The 19,943-nt window shown below is 39.0% G+C and overlaps 3 protein-coding genes across 3 annotated transcripts; all 3 read left to right on the plus strand.

Annotated features, from left to right (window-relative positions):
* Positions 1 to 3,384: 3,384 nt before the first annotated feature.
* LOC148788305 (uncharacterized) lies at positions 3,385 to 3,756 on the plus strand. Its single transcript, XM_088879983.1, has one exon. It carries the CDS (start codon positions 3,385 to 3,387, stop codon positions 3,754 to 3,756), a length of 372 nt encoding a protein of 123 aa, XP_088736109.1.
* A 701-nt stretch (positions 3,757 to 4,457) lies between these two features.
* Positions 4,458 to 5,216, plus strand: LOC148788306 (uncharacterized). The gene has a single exon (XM_088879984.1). It carries the CDS (start codon positions 4,458 to 4,460, stop codon positions 5,214 to 5,216), a length of 759 nt encoding a protein of 252 aa, XP_088736110.1.
* A 1,207-nt stretch (positions 5,217 to 6,423) lies between these two features.
* Positions 6,424 to 7,373, plus strand: LOC148788307 (uncharacterized). The gene is made up of 3 exons (XM_088879985.1): positions 6,424 to 6,816; positions 6,871 to 7,086; positions 7,224 to 7,373. The coding sequence occupies exons 1-3, from the start codon at positions 6,424 to 6,426 to the stop codon at positions 7,371 to 7,373; spliced, it is 759 nt and encodes a 252-aa protein (XP_088736111.1).
* The last annotated feature ends 12,570 nt before the right edge of the window (positions 7,374 to 19,943 follow it).

Consider the following 19,943-nt stretch of genomic DNA (forward strand, 5'->3'; position numbering starts at 1 on the left):
CCTATGCACTTGGAGATACGTTTACGCTCTATAATGTTGTGGCCATTAATTGATCGAATAGAAAAAAGAGGTTCCTCTGTTGAGCAATTTGACGTAACGCGATCTCAAGTATTAAGCATAGACGCCTAGTCCAGGATGGGAACCGATACCCAATTCCATGCCCTAAACTAAGGCCGACAGACGGTAGACAGAAGGACCGTGCCCGTATAGACACGAGAGTCTAAAAGTTCATATGGATATTCGCCTAGTCTGTACTTTCATGGACTGTTGCTAGACGGTCACCCATGGTGATGGGCTTTCTCGATCAAGGGTTGATCAAGAATTACTAATTAAATTAGATTTAATTAATAATAGTGTTTAACACCAGCCCAAGTCTAGCTGAAAGGTGAACCTAAAAAGTCACACACAAATCATTGAGAAGGGACGACGAATTAATTAAAAATTAATTCCATAAGTAATTGAATTACTTATTAATGAGAGGGGTCCAATAGATGGAGGAGCCCAAGAATAAATTAATAAGATTAATTTATTGGGCTTGCCCTTATTATTTAATAAGTTACACTTATTAATTAATAAAAGCTTATTGGACTCATATATTTAATCCGTATTAAATATATGATGGACTTAATTAAGTTGGCTCTAGTTAAATTGGATTTAAGTAAAATTATTGGGCCTTGTATTTTATTTAATAAAATCGACCAATGCAAAGCCCATAACTAAGTTGGTGGAAAATCTTAAAAAAGGAAATTATTGACTAACAAATTCACTTTTGGAAAGTGCCATGTTAATCATCCTTTATTTGAAATAAATGATTTTATTACCTTATGGATGATAGGATGAACCTAGACACATTCTAATACATCCACTCGGCTGCCCCTCTCCAATACACACTTGCTGTTTTTTTTTTCCAATTTCTTTTCTAGCAAATTAAGTTGAGGGATCCCAGTTCTGGTGTGGTATGGACGTATCTTTAGAGGGCCTCTACGTTGAAGCCGCGTGAACAAACCAAATGAAGAAGATTCGAAGTAAATCAAATCAAAGAGGTAACTTTTGATTTATGATTTATGATTTATGTACCTCTCATTTTTTGTTCTTTTACCATTGGCCCCGTTTAACTTTATTGGTATTGTGATAAACTATATCGAATCCTCAGAAACTTCAAGGGTACAGCCCTTAGAATTATGGTTTTACTATGTTTCATTTTTATTTATGAATTTTCGCATTATCGCTTCCGCTTGCGCATTCTTGGGCCGATCCACTCGCATTGTTCGATGTTTTCAGTAAGAGTCATATCTACCGTTGTTTGGTTTACAATTGCACTTTGATTCAACGGAGCAGTCCGAGTCTCTACAACATTCCCTTCCATTGCCTTTGATCCTCTGGGCGCCATTGAGGAATATAATCGAACATGTTTTGTACATTGATGAGAGAAGTATGCAGAGATCTTCAAAAGAAGGCTCTGATACCATGTTGAAAACTGTAATTGCAGTGAAAAAATTTGTTGAAGCCACGGAATGTTATGAGCAAAATTTCCTGTGTATTGATTGTATTCAATTATTCTCAGTAGTAAGCTCAAGGAAGCTCGACTTGAAAAATAGGTCCAGAAACAGTGAGGAAAAAGGAATAATCAACTAACAACCTAACTAACCCCAACTCAAGATGCATAATAGGCCAGGCTTGGCTAACCAAACCCACGACCGGATTGAACCAATTAAAGAGGGGGTTTGTTTTGGCCTAGGCCTGCTTGGGACCATGTTGGTCCTTGACCGGTCCCAGGAATCAATACATGGGATTAGCCCAACCCAGTGGCTTTGGACCACCTGGCCTTGGACTGGGCTTGTTGGGCCTTTTTTTAAAAAGATTATATATTCTTAACTATTATTTTTCTATATATAAATTTTTATGTGATTTAATTTATTATTTATTTATTTCATAAGATAATTATAAATTTAAGTAATTCTATATAAGAACACTTCAATATCATAAACAAATAAAACAAACACATGCGTACCTAATTCGGGATTGGTTTGGGCTTGGTCCTCAATCGGGCCGGTCCATGGACTGAACTTGGGTTTAAAAATGGACACAATTGAGGCACACTTAGAGCTCCAAGACTGTCCTAACACCGACCATGAATAGTAGCGGGTCGGTCCTAGGGTGGAGTTTTTCAGGCTGGTTCATCTCGATCTTGAACCGACCCAGCCCCCTATGCACCTTGAACCCCAACCAACTTGGACACCTGTCAAACTTAACAATTAACAGCTGGACACATAAAAAATATATATGCATAAGAAAGTGGATTTTTTCACTTATAAAAGCTTGTTTTATTGCCGTGTCTTCCTCTTTCTTGAGCCTGGATTCCAGAGATGTTGGACTACCGTTGCACTTTCATGACCATCACCATTATTTCCCACGAAACAGGAAACAACTACTGATGAGTATATGTTTGAAATATTGAAAATACCCTTCATTAAGGGCATTTTAGTCTTTTACCCTGGATCCGCGCCTTTAGTACCGGGCGGGTCGAAGCCGACCCGACCCGAATCTAGCCGTCCGCTTGAAGACCCAGACAATGATGATCCTCCGATTTGAGACGTAAGCTAGCAGGATAAGGCCACGTGGCCCATTCAACAGTATCCGGCTAAGCCCTATAAATACCCCAAAATGCTATTTTTGAGGTAATTAATGCTAAACTAGTTCGACCTACACCCTTAATTGCATACTTTTGCCCGACGAGCTCATTTTACTTATCTTATTCTTAGGATCCCAAATACTTGGTCTTGGTGGGGTTAGTCAACTATAGTGAGGTCGCTCACTCTAGGTTGCTGATTTCGAGCAAGATCAACTACACATGCCAAGATATTACTTCTTTTTTTTTTCTACTTTTAATTACAATGAGAACGTAAATGACTTGATAGAGTGTTGAGTTTTGGATTGTTTGTCGAAATAGAAGCTATGATTTCATAGTAATTAGTTGAATGCTGCTAAATTTATGGGTCGTACAAATCGTGGTTCAATGAAACTGCTAGGAGGCAGCTGTGTGAAAATATAGAGCCGCATAGAGAGTCTAGAGAACCAAGTGAGCTGGAACACCGAAGAAAGAGGCCAGCATCGTCGGAGGCCGGTTCTAGTGGTCATGTCCGAGCAAAAAAGAGGGAGCCCGTAATATCATGAGTGGAGGTTGGAAGCATGGTAAAGCAGATAGAGCTCCTAAGCAAATAGATTGATGAATTGAAGAAACGAGGGGAGATAGTCTCCCACAACAAGAATTCTCCATTCAGCAATGATATACTGATTCAGGTGGTCGAACCAGGATTTAGAGTGCCTGATTTGTAGAGGTATGACGGTACGAAGGATCCACATGAGCATATTGCAGCGTTTGAGATGGTCATGAATTTATACGGACAGCTAGGTCCCATCATGGCAAAGTTGTTCGCCACCACACTTTCGGGGAAGGCGCAAGAATGGTTCACCAGTTTGCCCCGAGAGAGTGTTGAATCATATGAACAGCTCGTGCAGAAATTCTACTTCCATTTTGCGAGCAAGAAAAAACAGAAGAGGTCGGCAACCCACCTGTTCAACATCCGTCAGAAGGAGGACGAGACCCTGAGGAACTTCATGGGGAGATTCAATAATGAAACATTGGAGGTTCAGGAGCTGAGAATCGGCATGATCGTGAGCATTCTGATACACGGTCTGAAAAAGGGTCCATTTACATCTGCGCTCGCACGCGATCCCCCGGGTGATGTGGAGTAGCTGATGGCTTTAGCTCAGAAATATATAGACGTGGAAGAAATGAACGCAATGAAGGATTTTGAGAGAAGAGAGCACGAGCAGGCATACAGACAACCGCGAGATGTTAGAGAAGGCGGTGGAAGCAGGGCCAAGAATGAAAGACCCAAAGAGCCGAAGTACCAACCCAAATATCATAACTACACTCCATTGGCCATGTCGCGTGAAAAAACCTTGATGATGGTCGAAAATGCAGATGTGTAGAAGTGGCCAAGGCACACCAGGTATACCCCCTCTAAGAAATTTTCTAACAAGTATTGCAGATTTCATCGTGAGAGGGGACACAATACGGAGGAATGCTTTCAGCTAAAGATGAGATAGAAAGGTTGGTGAGACAGGGGTATTTCTGAGATTAGGTCCCTGCCAATTGCAAGATCAACAAAGATGAAGTAAGGAGGAGCAGGTCGAGGAGCCGGGATCGAAATCCTGGCCCTTCCAGAATGGATAAGGCCCCAGCTAGCAGAAGTAATGCACCCACGAAGGGGCTGATATATACAATTGCTGGAGGGTCCAGCACAGGAGATTCCTAGAGAACGAGAAAGAGATGTGCCCGAACATTGGGGTCGAGCAGAGAAAGGGAGTTTGTATTGAAAGTAGAAGAAGAAGAAGCTATCTCCTTCGACAGTTTAGATAGACCAGCGAATAGTGGAGACATGAACGATCCGATGGTCATCAAGCTTGACATAGCGAATTTCACTGTTCACAAAGTACTGGTTGATAGCGGGAGCTCTGCGGATATCATTTTCAAAAGCATGGTCGATAAGATGGGTCTAGAGAATGCCCGTTTGGAACCTGTGAAAGCTCCTCTGGTCGGTTTTGGAGGGAGTGAGGTAGCTTCGCTGGGAATGATCGAGCTGCCGGTGTCCATGGGTGAAGAGCCGAAACGAAAAACCCTGATGGCAAAATTTTTGGTAGTGGATACCCCATTTGCTTATAATGTTATTCTGGGCAGACCCAGTCTGAATTTATTACGAGCAGTCATCTTGACATATCACATGAAAATAAAATTCCCCACTGAGAATGGAATAGGAGAGGTGGCCTGCGACCAGAAGGAAGCTAAAAAATGTTACAACTTGTCGCTGAAAGGAGAATCCAGTCAGAAGAAAAGAATGATTGGGGAAGACACCGAGTCGTGGCCATATGTAGCTGAACACATGAAACCCAGTGGTGAGTATAAGGCCGTGCAATTCGTTGAAAGCGAACAGGGGAGAACCACGAGAATTGCGGCAAACATGGGAGAAAAGGAAACAGCCATGATCGAATTCTTGAGAAGGAACGTAGACATGTTCGTGTGGAGCCCCTCAAACTTTACAAGTGTCAACCCTGAAGTGATCGTGCACAGGTTGAATGTCGGTCCCACAGCACGACCGGTCCAGCAAAGGAAGAGGTCATTTGGGGCAGAAAAGAACAAAATTATAGAGTAGGAGGTCGCTAAGCTACTCGAAGCCGGGTACGTATCTGAAGTTCAATATACTGATTGGCTCTCTAATGTGGTGCTTGTCCCTAAGTCCTCAGGGAAGTGACGGATGTGTGTGGACTTCACCGACTTGAATAAAGCCTGCCCGAAAGATCCTTATCCCTTACCCCGAATTAATATCACGGTAGATTCTACAGCGGGGTTCGAAATGTGTAGGTTATCATCAAATTTTTATGGCCAAGGAAGACCGGGAGAAGACATCTTTTGTTACCAATAATGGAATTTATTGTTATAACGTAATGCCATTTGGTTTGAAGAACGCAGGTGCAACCTATCAACGATTGGTGAATAAGATGTTCCACGAGCTCATCGGCAGGACAATGGAAGTATATGTCGATGACATGTTGGTCAAGAGCAAGAGGTCGCAGGATCACCTCGAACATCTCGAACAGGCATTCCACATCATGAGGACATATGCAATGAAGTTGAACCTGGACAAATGCACATTTGGGGTAGGAGGAGGCAAGTTCTTGGGATACATGATCAGTGAACGAGGAATTGAAGCTAATCCTTAGAAGATTCAAGCTATCATGAGCCTGAGATCGCCGACCACAATCAAGGAAGTACAGAAATTGACGGATAAGATCGCTTCACTGAATCGATTTATTTCTAGATCAGCTGATAAGAGCTTACCTTTCTTTAAAATCTTGAGAAAGACTAAAAATTTCGAGTGGAACGAAGAGTGCGAAAAAGCTCTACAAGGTCTCAAAGATTATTTGACAAGGCCTCCACTGCTCGCAAATCCTAAGGAAGGGGAAACGCTGTTTCTGTACTTAGCTGTGTCCGAGAGACGCTGTCAGCTCATTGCTAGTGCGGGAAGAAGAAGGGAGTCAAAGCCCTATTTATTATGTCAGCAAGATCTTACAAGGAGCGAGATTGAGATATTCAGAGATGGAAAAGCTGCCACTCGCGCTGGTTATCACAGCCCGCAAGCTGCGACCATATTTTCAATTGTACAAAATTGTGGTGCTGACCAATCACCCTTTGAAATATGTGATGTCTCGGCAGAAGTTTCAGGAAGGTTAATCAAATGGGTGGTCAAATTGGGGCAATATGACATTGAATATCAGCCCAAAACAGTGCAGAAGGCACACGTGCTAGCATATTTTGTGATGGAGTTGTCTAGCGATCCCAAAGAATAGAATTGCAAATGGATGCTGCACGTTGATGGATCCTCAAATGCCAATAATGGGGTTGCTGGAATATTGATCCAAGGACCCGAGGAGGTGGAGTTCGAAGTCACAGCTCGATTATCGTTCTCGGTCACTAATAATGAGGCGGAATACGAGGCATTGATTCTGGGACTCACGTACGAAGCCGGAGCAAGAGACTTAGAGGTTTTCACAGATTCCCAGCTGGTCGCAATGCAGATCGAAGGGACGTACGAGACGAGAGAAAAGATGATGACATCCTACACAGGCATCGTTAAGAATTGGATGGACAAATTTGATAAGTGTTCTATCTCGCAAGCTCCCAGGGCCGAAAATGATAAAGCAGACGCCTTGTCCAAGTTTGGAGCAGCAATGTCTATAATAAGGGATCGCAAGGTTATAGCATTGGTCCAAGAGTGATAAGCCATTTCGGGTAAAACGGAGGTGCAGGCAATATTTGGGGTTGAATCCTGGAAAGATAAGATTGTAAAGTATTTAAAGAGCGACACCTTGCTGGAAGATCCCATTAAAGCTAAAAGAGTAAGATTTCGAGCCGCAAGTTTCACATTGCTATCAGGCCAGTTGTACAAGCGAACGGTTGATGGAACCCTAATGAAGTGCTTCGATGAGGAAAGAGCTGAATACGTGATGCGAGAAATCCATGAGGTCAGTTGTCGAAATCATTCAGGCATACCGTGGCCAGAATTTCGGAGAAAGAAGTCATCAACTTCATATGGAAGAACATCATATGTAGGTTCGGCATACCTAGAATTTTAATTTCTGACAATGGGACTCAGTTTCAGGGAAGAAAAATCACTGAATGGTGCAAGGAGCTCAAGATCGCACAACATTTCACAGCAGTCGCGAATCCCCAGGCTAATGGGCAAACGGAAGTGACGAACAGAACGATCCTGCAGCATCTAAAGACGCGATTGGAAAACAAGGGGTCTTAGGTCGAAGAGTTACTGGGAGTCCTGTGGGCATATCGAACAACACCCTAAACAGCAACAGGTAAGACCCCGTTCTGCTTGGTTTATGGTAATGAAGCAATAATCCCAGTAGAGATGGGTGAGGAATCCCAGCGGGTCGCAATGTATGACCCCAAATCAAACAACAGCGAACGAAGCTTTGACCTCATAGTGATAGAAGAGAAAAGGGATGCCGCGTACGCAAAAATTCTGCATCACAAGGGCTTGATGATGAAAAACCATTATTGCAAAATCCGACCAACGCTACTGCATGTGGGTGACTTGGTACTCAAGAAAGTAGAGGCTTCAAAGCACGTGGGTAAGCTCGACCCTTCTTGGGAAGGCCCGTGCAAAGTGATAGAAATCGGAAAACAGGGTACGTACAAATTGCAGGATATGCAAAGGCAGAACCTACCACGACCATGGAATATCCAGAATCTAAAAAAGTTTTATGCATGACTGAGGAGATCGCATATCGGAGCCTGTGAAAGGTCATCAACTGCTCGAAGATCCATATTTAAGGTGCTTGTGAAAGGCCATTAACTGCTCGAAGATCCATGTTTAAGATGCCTATGAAAGGCCATCAACTGCTCAAAGAACCATGTTTAAGGTGTTTGCGAAAGGCCATCAACTGCTCGAAGAATAATGTTTAAGGTCTTTGCGAAAGGCCATACTCTGCTCAAAGAATCATATCTAAGGTGCCTGCGAAAGGCCATCAACGGCTCGAAGAATCATACCTAAGGTGCCTGTGAAAGGCCATCAACTAGCTCATGTCTAGGTGCCTGCAAAAGGCCAACAAACTACAAAGGTTAGGAAGGTCGCCTTTCTTGTGCTAGCAACATGTCATTAATTCTTATTTTGGTGCCTGAAAAAGGCCGGTCAATTTGTACAAACTCTAATTCCACTTAGGAGCCTGAAAAAGGCCAAGTTCTCTTATATGTTATGTCAATTCGAAAATTATGCGTATTTTTTACGATTACTGTCTTTTATTTGGACTTCTCAAGTGAAACCCCAAACGCCAACTGAAAAAGAGGCGTCCAATAATGTGCGATCTAAAAAAGATGCACTCCCCAAATGCCAACTAAAAAAGAGGTGTCCAACAAGGTGCGATCTGAGAAAGAGGCACTCCCAAATGCCAATTGAAAACAAAGCATCTAATAAAGTGCGATAAGAAAAAGATGCACCCCAAACGCCAACTGAAAAAGAGGCGTCAGTAATGTGCGATCTGAAAAAGACGCACCCCAAACGCCAACTAAAAAAGAGGCGTCCAATAAAATGCGATCTGTAAAAAGATGCACCCTTAAAGTATCGATCGATAAAAAGTTAAGTATGCAACACATATATTGACAAGAATGAAGAAGATAATAAATTTGCAAAGCAGAGAACCAATCTCAAAAGTGTTGTATTGGCAAAATGGTATAATAGTTACAGGATCGTTCTGTTCGGGGGTTAGTACAAAATGGTCAGAATATTCTATTTTTGACCCCAAGTTACAAAAAATTCAAGAACTAGAGGCTATCCACTAAGGATCAGGTTCTATCTCGTCCAGCAAGGTGGAGAACTCATCATCTTCAAGAGCGGGTTCTTCAGGGTATCGCTGCAGCTTTCCATCTAAGGTTATGTCCAATCGACTGCGATCGAAGGAATCTGCGAAGCCACCCAAGGTTTCGATATGGGCCACACATGTCCTATAGCCCTTGTTGAAGAAGTTGGCAGATTTGATTTCGATAGTTGTTTTGAACGTGCCAGACTTCAGAAAATCTCGAGCTATAGGAACACGGGAGCTGGCAAGGGCTTGATGGTGCTCCTCTAGAGTGATTCGACCAGCCTGGCCTTCCTCTAATCCTTGTGCGTGGCCAGTCTTGAAACTCTCCTTTCGCCCCTCTGCCAGTCCGACCTCTCTCCCGGTTGCGAACCCCTCTTTCTGCCCATCGAGAACGCAACCTCCGCGGCAGTAAGCTGACCCTTTAGTTTTTGGACTTCTTCGATCAGGATCTGCATCTCCTCCATGTTAGCTTAATCCCTTTTGTCCCTCTCTGCACTAGGCCATGAGTTCCCCCACCTTAGCATCGGCGGCTGTCTGAGTTAGAGGGTTCAACAGGGCTTTTACCCTTACACTTGTGATATCTCTTCCTCTTTCTTCGAACTCGTTCCCTCACAGTCCTGGTCGCCCTGATCCTGGCCCTAATCGGCATTCTAACCTTCGCTTTGGTCGTCATCTAGATGTAAATCCAGGTCTTCCGAATTATGCTCGTTAACAGGAGTCCCCTTGCTGTAAATTTGAATCGGGTCGTGTGGCAAGGGACTCTGCTCGGCATTTGATGGACCAGTGGGGATCAAGGCGTGAAGGGGGGAAGGGGACATAGTCGCTGTAGCAGAAGTGTCGACAGGAGGAGGAGCGACCTATTGTCCCCCAGTCTTATTCTGGATTGCCTTCAGTTGTAAGGCCAGTCGTGAATTCATGACTAATTCGTCTGCAAGACAAGGAAAAACAATTGTAAGTCAGTTATTTGATTGTGAAAGAGATGCATCAACACTTGAAATAGAAAATCACCTAAGGTCTCTGTGCTGTGGAGGGGTGCTGGAGATAGACGCGCGAACCACAAAACCTTCTTGGTTAAAAGCTTCTTCGGGTCGTATTTATAAGCCGTGAGGGTTTATATTTGTTTCACTCTAACCTGAAGGGCCATACTACACCAAGCGGAGGTCGAACAAAAATGTATTTCTCACGCTAGGGGCCGACATTAGACTTCAAGGGTTCCAAATATCTACACTTAGGCTTGGCAGAAAGATAGAAAAAACCCCCATCACTTGATCGCTTGGAAGTAGTGAAGGAGTACAAAGACCAAAATTTGTCAAATCTGGGTTCTAAATGTAAAACTTTCATGACTATTATGAAAAGAATGATGTGACTTATGGAGTTGGGAGACAACTACATAGGTAAAAGTCCTAACCTATGGAAGATAGCAGCTAAGGAAGAAGATAGAGGTAATCTCAGACCAGCATCAAAGTACTTAATGGAAAATGCACAAAAACCTGATGGAGATCGATGCATGCGATCGAAAAATTTTGGTATCAAGATTTCATAATCATAGGGAATGAAATAGCGATCCCTAATCTTATGGACAAGAGTTTTAACAGTACTCACTATTGCTTCCCAGGGGTTTTTGGTCATCCTATCCTGAAATGTTTCGAGAGTGGAAGAACCAGCTTGCTCGACTAGGGTTTTCTTGGTTTCTCGGGATTTCGTGGGGACTATGAATTTCTTATTCCTCTTAGGAGATGCAATAAAAGAAGGTACAAGAGCCTCAGTTGAGTTTGGCGAGGTCACAGGCGACCTCGAACCAGACCCAGAATCCGAGCTAGAATTGGAACTCAAGCTGGAAGATATTGTACCTTAAAGCAGGATAGCTCAAGAAGTAGCTGGTCGAAATCGAAACCGAATTCTTGGTGGTGATCGCAGAAGCTTAAGAGTGGGGTAAGTCCTCTCATTTGAATGGGGAGCCTATATATAGGCGATGTGCTTAGGGAATCGCGCCTTTGACGACACGTGTACGCTTCTCCAAATTGATCAACGGACGCAACCATTTACTTCTTCACAGAGCAATACTTGCACTTTGAATAAGTGAGGGAGTAATGATGAGTATATGTTCGAAATATCCAAAATACCCTTCATTAAGGGCATTTTAGTCTTTTTCCCTGGATCCGCCCCTTCAGTACCGGGCGGGTCGAAGCGGACCCAACCTGGATCCGGCCATCCACTTGAAGACCTAGACAACGATGATCATCCGATTTGAGACGTAAGCTAGGAAGATAAGGCCACGTGGCCCATTCAACAGTATCCAGCTAGGCCCTACAAATACCCCAAGACGCCACATTTCGAGGTAATTAATGCTAAACTAGTTCGACCTACACCCTTAATCGCATACTTTTTCCTCGATCAACCTAACTTGAGCACCGGAGGGTCGTTGTCGGGGACGTGCCCGACGAGCTCATTTTACTTATCTTATTCTCAGGATCCCAAATACTTCGTCTTGGTGGGGTTAGTCAACTGTAGTGAGGTCGCTCACTCTAGGTTGCTAATTTCGAGCAAGATCAACTACACTTGCCAAGCTATTACCTCTTTCTTTTTTCTCCTTTTGATTACAATGAGAACGTAAATGACTTGATAGAGTGTTGAGCTTTGGATTGTTAGACGAAATAGAAGCTATGATTTCACAGTAATTAGTTGAATGCTGCTAAATTTATTGGTTGTACAAATTTAGTTGTTCAATCCAATCTAAGATAGATATTTGGTGTTTCGACATGCTCAAAGAACTAGGAGCCGTTGTTTTTCTATAGATTCTATTTTCAATTTTTTGAAACTAACAGGGTAATACGAATGATTAATGAAGAATGATGTAGTTCGATGTTCTATCTTTTGCAGTACGTGCAATATTTTCTAAAGTATGATGCACCTGTTGAAATGCTAACTTTGATTGAACAACTTGAAGCTGGTTATAACTAGCAGATTTATCTCTTAATGGTTTAAGCACTGATTGGAAAAAGAAAAAGGACTTGTAGCTAATCATACATTATAGGAGAGTGCTTTTCTTAATCATATATTGTTTGAGGGGGATGAAATTCACATACTAACAGTTCAATTTTCCACTCTCCATGTCTGAAATGCCACATATACTTCTATACAAGAAAAGTTGCATATCAAATGAGATTATTAAGCACAAGTATCTAAAAAAACACAGAATATTTACAATTATTTATTTTTTGTAGAGAATATTTACAAATATTTATGGATCAAGTTGAACATTTAGTTATCAAGTAATTCTAGATTAATTAAGATTGTGTTACCTTTAGACAATAAGGTTCATTAATGGTATATATCATTTTGAATATAATATTATAAAGGCTCTATTGAACCTTCAGAAAGTGAAACTTACAATTTAATATATTATCTAAGTGAATTTTGCGATTTGTCCAAAATTAGCACGTGCAAGTTATGTGCTGGTGTAAATTTAAGGATATTGTTGACCGAAGGTTTAGAAGTTAGTAAGGAATAAAAAAATTGACATGATCTTGGTTATAATAAGAGATTTTAGGAGGATTTTTCAGTAGCAAGTTGCATAAAATCAATAAAACAATGAAGAAATTTAAGCAGTAAATTGTATAAAATTGGTCAACTCCTACTATATAAAACACAAAACAGTATAATCTTAATAGAAAGAGTAATAAAATTATCATAATACAATCATAAAGTGAGACATAAACTTTATAATATTAATAACATGAAATTAATAAATAATTTTAAGATTTCGAATAATACAGAGTACAACCAGGAGCCACCAAATTCCATTAAATTCAAAACAATCCAACAAAATATTATAGTAACCACCCGCCCATGCACTTAATTACAAACCCTTACTCCACCATATCCCAATTGCACCACAAATCTCTTCCTATTCAGCTTTTCATTCACATGGGAACCTCCTACAACCTGTCATTTATCTTGTTCTTTGTACCTAACCCGTTTAATGGCACCACCTGTAAAATTAGCGGCGAAAGGTACATTGAACCACAATGCAGCCGTGAAAGATTTGCAGCTGGGGATTCATCCATCCAACAACTTATGGATCGGCAATTTGTCACTAAAAGTGATAGATTCTGAGTTAAAATCTCCATTTGCTGCTCATGGAGAAGTGTTCGGCATTAACTCATTCCCCTCTCATCACTAAGCCTTTGTCCACTTTAAAGAAATCAAGGGCGCAAAGATGGTGAGGCAGGGCCTGCAAGGCCACATTCTTCGTAAACAGGTTGGTGATTATTAATTTTTTTATTTCATGATTTCTTTATTATTTTTTGTTAGTGTAAATACTATTTTTCAAGGCTTAAATATATTATTTGTTCTGTAATTTCGCTGCATTTCATATATGAAATGACATATAAACTTCTTTAAAAGGAATATCGCAAAAAATCAAATGAGCTTTTTAAGCACTAATATCGAAAAAAACACACAAAAGATTTTAAATATTTGTGGACCAAGCCGAATATTTAGTTATCAAGCAATTTAGATCCTGTTACCTTTAGATAATAAGGTTGATTAATTGCATCATTTTGATTTGAATATTATAAAGGCTCTATTGAATTTTTTTTGTCCTAGAATAAGAGGTATTCGGCATTTTGGACCTTTAAAAAGTGAAAGTTATTATTTTATCTATTAGTTTAGTAAATTTGTTGTTGCTAACACATTTTCAAAGAAATTTCCAAATTTGATCGAAATTAGCACGGGCGTAAATTTGAGGATATCGATGATTAAATGTTTACAAGTTAGCCATGAATTCGAAATTTGACATGATGTTGACTATAATATGAGATTTTAGGAGGATTTTTCATGGACAAGTTGCATCAAATCAATAAAACAATGAAGAATTATTAAGCAGTAAATTGTAAAAATTTGGTCGACTCCTGCAATATATAACAAAAAAGAGTAACAATGATAATAGAAAGAGTAATAAAATTATCATAATACAATCATAAAAGTGAAGACATAAATTTTATCATATCAATAACATGGAATTAATAAATCATTTTAAGATTTCAAAGCTTGATCTTATAAAATATAATGATAAGAAAAAAAATTAAAGACTAAGCAAAGCAAAAATGAAAGCATTAACTTTAGTGTCAAGAAATTTCAAGATAAAATTGCTTGAAAAATCAACAAATTAAAATTAGAAACACAAGACTGTTTATGATGAATAATATGGGTCCAATTTGGAATTTTAATTTAATTTTGGGTGAATAACAGAGTACAACCAAGAGCCACCAAATGCCATTAAATTCAAACAAATCTAACAAAAGACTACAGTAACCAACCCCCGTATACTTACAGAACCTCACACCACCACATCTCCATTGCACATAAATCTATTTCTATTCAACTATTCATTCACATCAAAACCTCCGATGACCTATCATGTATCTTGTTCTCTGTACTTGACCTATTTAATGGAACCACCTGTAAAATCAGCAGTGGAAGACACACAATACCACGGTGCGACTGTCAATGATTTGCAGTGGGAGATTCATCCATCCAACAACTTGTGGATCGGCAATTTATCACAAAAGTGACAGATTTTGAGTTAAAATCGCTGTTTGCCGCTCATAAAGAAGAGATCAGCATTAACTCATTCCCCTTTCATCACTATGACTTTGTCCACTTTAAAGAAATCGAAGGCATGAAGTTGGCGAGCTAGGGTCTGCAAGGCCACATTCTTCACAAGAAGCCACTAATGGTTAACTTCGCAAAGTAGGTAGGTAATTTCTTGATTTTTTTATTTTGCGATTTCTCTACTTCTTTTTTTATTTTTGGTTAGTGTTAATACAGTTTTTGAAGGCTATTTTTGTCCAACAATTTTGCTAGTTTCCATGTTTGTATGACTCATAAACTTCGTTAAAAAGAATGTCGCATATCAAATGAGATTATTAAGCACTAATATCAAAAAACACATACAAAATGTTTAAAAATATTTGTGGACTAAGTTGAATGTATAGTTATCAAAAAATTTGAGAATAAGATCGTGTTGTTACGTTTAGATAATAAGGTTGATTAATGGCATTATTTTGATTTGAACATTATAAAGGCTCTATTGAAATGTTTTGTCCTATAATAAGAGGTATTTGTCGTTAATGAACCTTTAAAAAGTGAAACTTACAATTTGATATATTGTCTTAGTGAATTTTTATTACTAACACATTTTGATAAATTTTTTTGAATTTGTTAGAAATTGGCACGTGCAAGTCATGTGCTGGTGTGAATTTGAAGATATCCTCGATCGAAAGTTAGGATGTTAATCAGGAATTCAAAATTTGATATGATGTTGACTATATTAAGAGATTTTAGGAGGATTTTTTAGGGGCAAGTTGCATAAAATCAATAAAACAATGAAGAATTTTAAGCAGTAAATTTTTGTATAAAAATGATCGACTTTTGCAATATATAACCCAAAATAGTACTAATAATAATAGAAAGAGTAATAAAATTATCATAACACAATCATAAAGTGAGGACATAAACTTATCATGCCATTAGCATGGTTTGTTTTATAAAATATAGTGACAAGAAAAAATTTGAATACCAAATAATGCAAAAATAAAAAAATTAACTTTGGTATCAAAAGAAATTCCAAGAGAAATTTGCTTGAAAAATCAACAAATTTAGATTAGAAACACAAGAATGTTCTTAATAAGTAACATATAGGACCAATTTACAATTTTAATTTAATTCACAGTGAAAGTTATGATATTTTTAAATATTTACAAAACCTCACTCCACCAGCTCCCCATTGCACACTAATCTCTTTCTATTTCGATTTTCAGTCACATCGGAACCTTCGACGACCTATCATTTATCTTGTTTTCTGTACATGACCCATTTAATGGCATCACGTATAAAATCAACGACTGGAGCTACACAGAACCATGATGCACCGTCAAAGATTTTCAAAGGGTGATCCATCCATCCAACAAATGTGGACCGGCATTTTGTCACTAAAAGTGACAGATTGTGAGTTTAAATCTCTATTTGTCGCTCAGAGAGAAGTGATCAGCATTAACTCATTCCCCTTCCATCTCTACGCCTTTGTGTACTTTAAAGAAATCGAGGGCATGAAGTTGGCGAGGCAAGGTCTGCAAGGCCACGTTCTTCATGGGAAGCCTTTAATGGCTTGGTCGATACATATGACTTGCATCCAACGGCCTCGATAGTGTTGGATTCGGTACTTAGACTTGAGGAACCATAACAATCACATGAATGTAATGATTATATCTTGGGCTTGATAAAAGATGACTGTGTCTTCAATTTGGTTATTATATGTTTTGAGAAGTGTTGTAAGAATTTAATTAATTGAATTAATTAAATTTTGGCTTAGCAGCTTGGATTGTTAACTAGGGCTTTAGTATTATTGAGTTCCTTTTTCTGGTTTTATTGTTTGTCTTGTTGCCTAGTACTAACTTTTTTTTTGCTAGCAATATATATTCCAACCGCTTGTTCCCTCAAAAAAAGTTGGGGCTTAGCACAATTTAATTTTTTGATTAATTTAATTGAGCTTAATTCAAGTAGTTAATTATATTAATTAAATATTGGACTCGAACTTTAATTTATTTAATTGGATTAAATAAATTTATTCGACTCCTATTGGGACTACAAATGTTGAACACGTAAAGCGTGGGACAAAAAGTGAGAATAACGCTATCTAGTGGGACCAAAAGTGATATTTTGCCGTTGACCAACATGACCATACCAGCTGACTAACGGCACGTGACGTGTCACGTGCCGTTTCCGTCAGTTTTTAACGGTGTGGGACTAAAAATATTAAAAAATTAGGGTTTTGGGACTATAAGTGTTGAGCACCTAAAGCGCGGGACCAAAAGTGAGAATGGCCCTATTTAGTGGGACCAAAAGTGAAATTTTGCCTAGATATAAATTGCTTTATTTTTAAAAAATATAGGGAGGTAGTTTGATTTTTTATCATAGAGGTGTAATTTACTCAGGTACAATACCATAGGACGGAAATTGCATTAAACCCTATAATGTAATGCCATACTAATCTTTCTTAGTATTTATAGAGGACAAGTCTAATAAATATTATTAAGTAATAGAACCAATTTAGAATTTTAATTTAATTCAGGATAAAAGTTATCATATTTCCAAATAATGCACTATACAACCAAGAGCCAGTAAATTTCATTAAATTCAGACAAATCCAACAAAATATTGCAGTAACAACCCCGCTCATATACTTACAAAACCTCACTCCACCACATCCCCATTGCACACAAATCTCTTTATTCACATGGGAACCTCCGTCGGTCCATTATTATTCTTGTTCTGTGTACTTGACCCGTTTAATGGCATCACATGTAAAATCAGCGGCCGAAGCTACACAAAACCACGATCCAACCGTCAAAGATTTGCAGCAGGAGATTCATCCATCCAACAAGTTGTGATGGGCAATTTGTCACCAGAAGTGACAGATTTTGAGTTAAAATCTTTGAAGGAGATTCATCCATCCAATTCGGTACATATGACTTGCATCCCTCAGCCTCGATAGTATTGGATTCGGTACTCAGACTTGAGGAACCATAACAATCACATGCATGTAATGGTTGTATCTTGGGCTTGATAAAAGATGACTGTGTCTTTAATTTGGTTTTTATATGTCTTGAGAAGTGTTGTCAGAATTTAGTTAATTGAATTAATTAAATTTGGGCTTAGCAGCTTGGATTGTTAACTAGGGTTTTAGTATTATTGACATCCTTTTTCTGATTTTATTGCTTGTCTTGTTGCCTAGTACTAACTTTGTTTTTGCTAGAAATATATATTCCAACCGCTTTTTTCCTAAAAAAAAATTGGGGCTTAGCACAATTTAATTTGTTTGATTATTTTAATTGAGCTTAACTCAAGTAGTTAATTATATTAATTAAATATTGGACTCGAACTTTAGTTTATTTAATTGGATTAAATAAATTTATCCGACTCCTATTGGGCCTTCAAAATTAATTAGGTCAATTTAAAAATCAGATGGACCTTTGCTGGGCTTGAATTGATTTAGTTATTGAATTAAACCAAACTCGATCCACCTAAATAAAGTCCTAGCCGATTTTGAGAGTGACTAGGTCAAAATAGGAGTTGAGAGTCCTCCTCTACAGACCCCACTCGGCCATGATGACGTATAACACACCAAGTGTATTATTTTTCCCAACATCTCTCATCTCAGTGTTTTGAAAAATTAGCTTTTTATCTCTACTCGACATCTCTCACAATCCATCCACTACTCTCTCTTCCCTTCTCCATCAAGTTCTTCTTGAACAAGTTTCAAGAAAAAATTAATTAAATTCGATTCACTAATTTGAGAGTGAGAATCGAATCCATTTTGTTCAATAAAAATAGTTTCTACTGCCAAATCTCAAGTCATCTAACAGTGGTATTGAAAATTATGCTTCCGACGTGTGATGTCGATGAAGGAAACGGAGGTCTAAGTTGATCTTTGCATGAACGCAGATCCGGAGAAGGAACAACGAGCAAAGCAGATTACGATAAAATCAAAGTGGTACAATTTCGTAGTTAGATTTTTATTAGTTTTTTCTTTCTGTCTTAAGCCACAAAAATCATTTATGCATATTTTTATTTATTATTTGTGTTTTTAAGTATTGAATGCCCGAAAAATCAAGAAGTACACTCTCTGAATTGGATTTTAAATTCAATTTAATTTCCGCTTTCACTTCTTTCATTATTTTTCCTTTAATGTAGCAAAAACTGAGGATAAATACACTCTATGTAGTCGTTAGTTTAATGTGAAACTAATGCTTTATATATTTAGAAAATCTGAATATGTGAGTGGGAAAGAACTTAATGCTTTATATATTTGTTAAACTATTATTAATAGAAATAACTTAAACCATAATTATTCCACCTAATTGGGAAAAAATATCAAAACACGTGTTCTTGTAATAGGTTTAGACCAAATATATAATCTTTTAGATCTATGTAGGAATTTATTTATTTTTGTTTTTTGGTAAATATAAGTTTTATTAATAAAATAAGATCGTATAGTACAACAGTGCTCAACTGGTGGTTTCACCCTCGAAAGGCCAAGGGATACGCCATAATCTATATAACGCACATGAACTAATAGAACAAGATAAATTAACACTGATAATCCTCTGTCTAATATCTTTCACAATGATGGTGGCTATGATGCTCGGTGGTCACTCCGTATGCTCAAAGCATCTCAAATTTCGGTCCCTCCAAATGTGGTAACTGCAAGCAACAAGGAGTGCATGATAAGCCCAGTTAATGATATTTTTTTGCTCTCCATTTCCTTGCAGCCCACTCAACATCTCGTGGCCACTCTCTATTAGGCCATTCAAATCGAACAAGCCGCCGAATCACTGTCAGATTTCTTCTGGCATAACAACATCGAAAGGATAGATGAGTATTTGTCTCTATTGCGCTCTCATCACATAATATACAGGCGCTTAGGTATGATAGCCATGGCTTATCAGCTGTAGATAATTTCCCCAAAATCGCAAGCCATAGGATGAAATTATACCTGAGGATCTTCAGGAAACTCGAGAGTATGAAAGACGAACCTACCTCGGGTCCCGGTGGGTCCAATAGCCTGTAAAGAGATGCAACTGTGGGTCGTCCCATCTCGCATCGCCAAATAATGCAATCTGTCTCGCCATGAAAAATCTCCAAGCACTCAATGTCCGTAATGAGAGGCCAATGTCATTGCCCCTCCATAATAACACTGTTGAGCTTGTCCGCTGTCCCAAGCCCAAGCAGACGTGGACCCCGTGGGAATCTCTCAATAAGGGGACCAAGGTGATGCAATGGATCATGCCACAGATAAAATGAATTCCATCACCAATCTGATAGTACACCATCGATCGAAGCAAGGGGCATAAACGAAGGAGTTTCCTCCAGCCCAACGAACCCCCATTGTCAGTGACCGTCCATACAGATTTATCACGTAGCCACCCGTTATATAACCATTCTAC

The sequence above is a fragment of the Sesamum indicum genome, linkage group LG4, assembly GCF_026168435.1.
Source record: "Sesamum indicum cultivar Baizhima isolate 11 linkage group LG4, ASM2616843v1, whole genome shotgun sequence".
Taxonomy (NCBI): Eukaryota; Viridiplantae; Streptophyta; class Magnoliopsida; order Lamiales; family Pedaliaceae; genus Sesamum; species Sesamum indicum.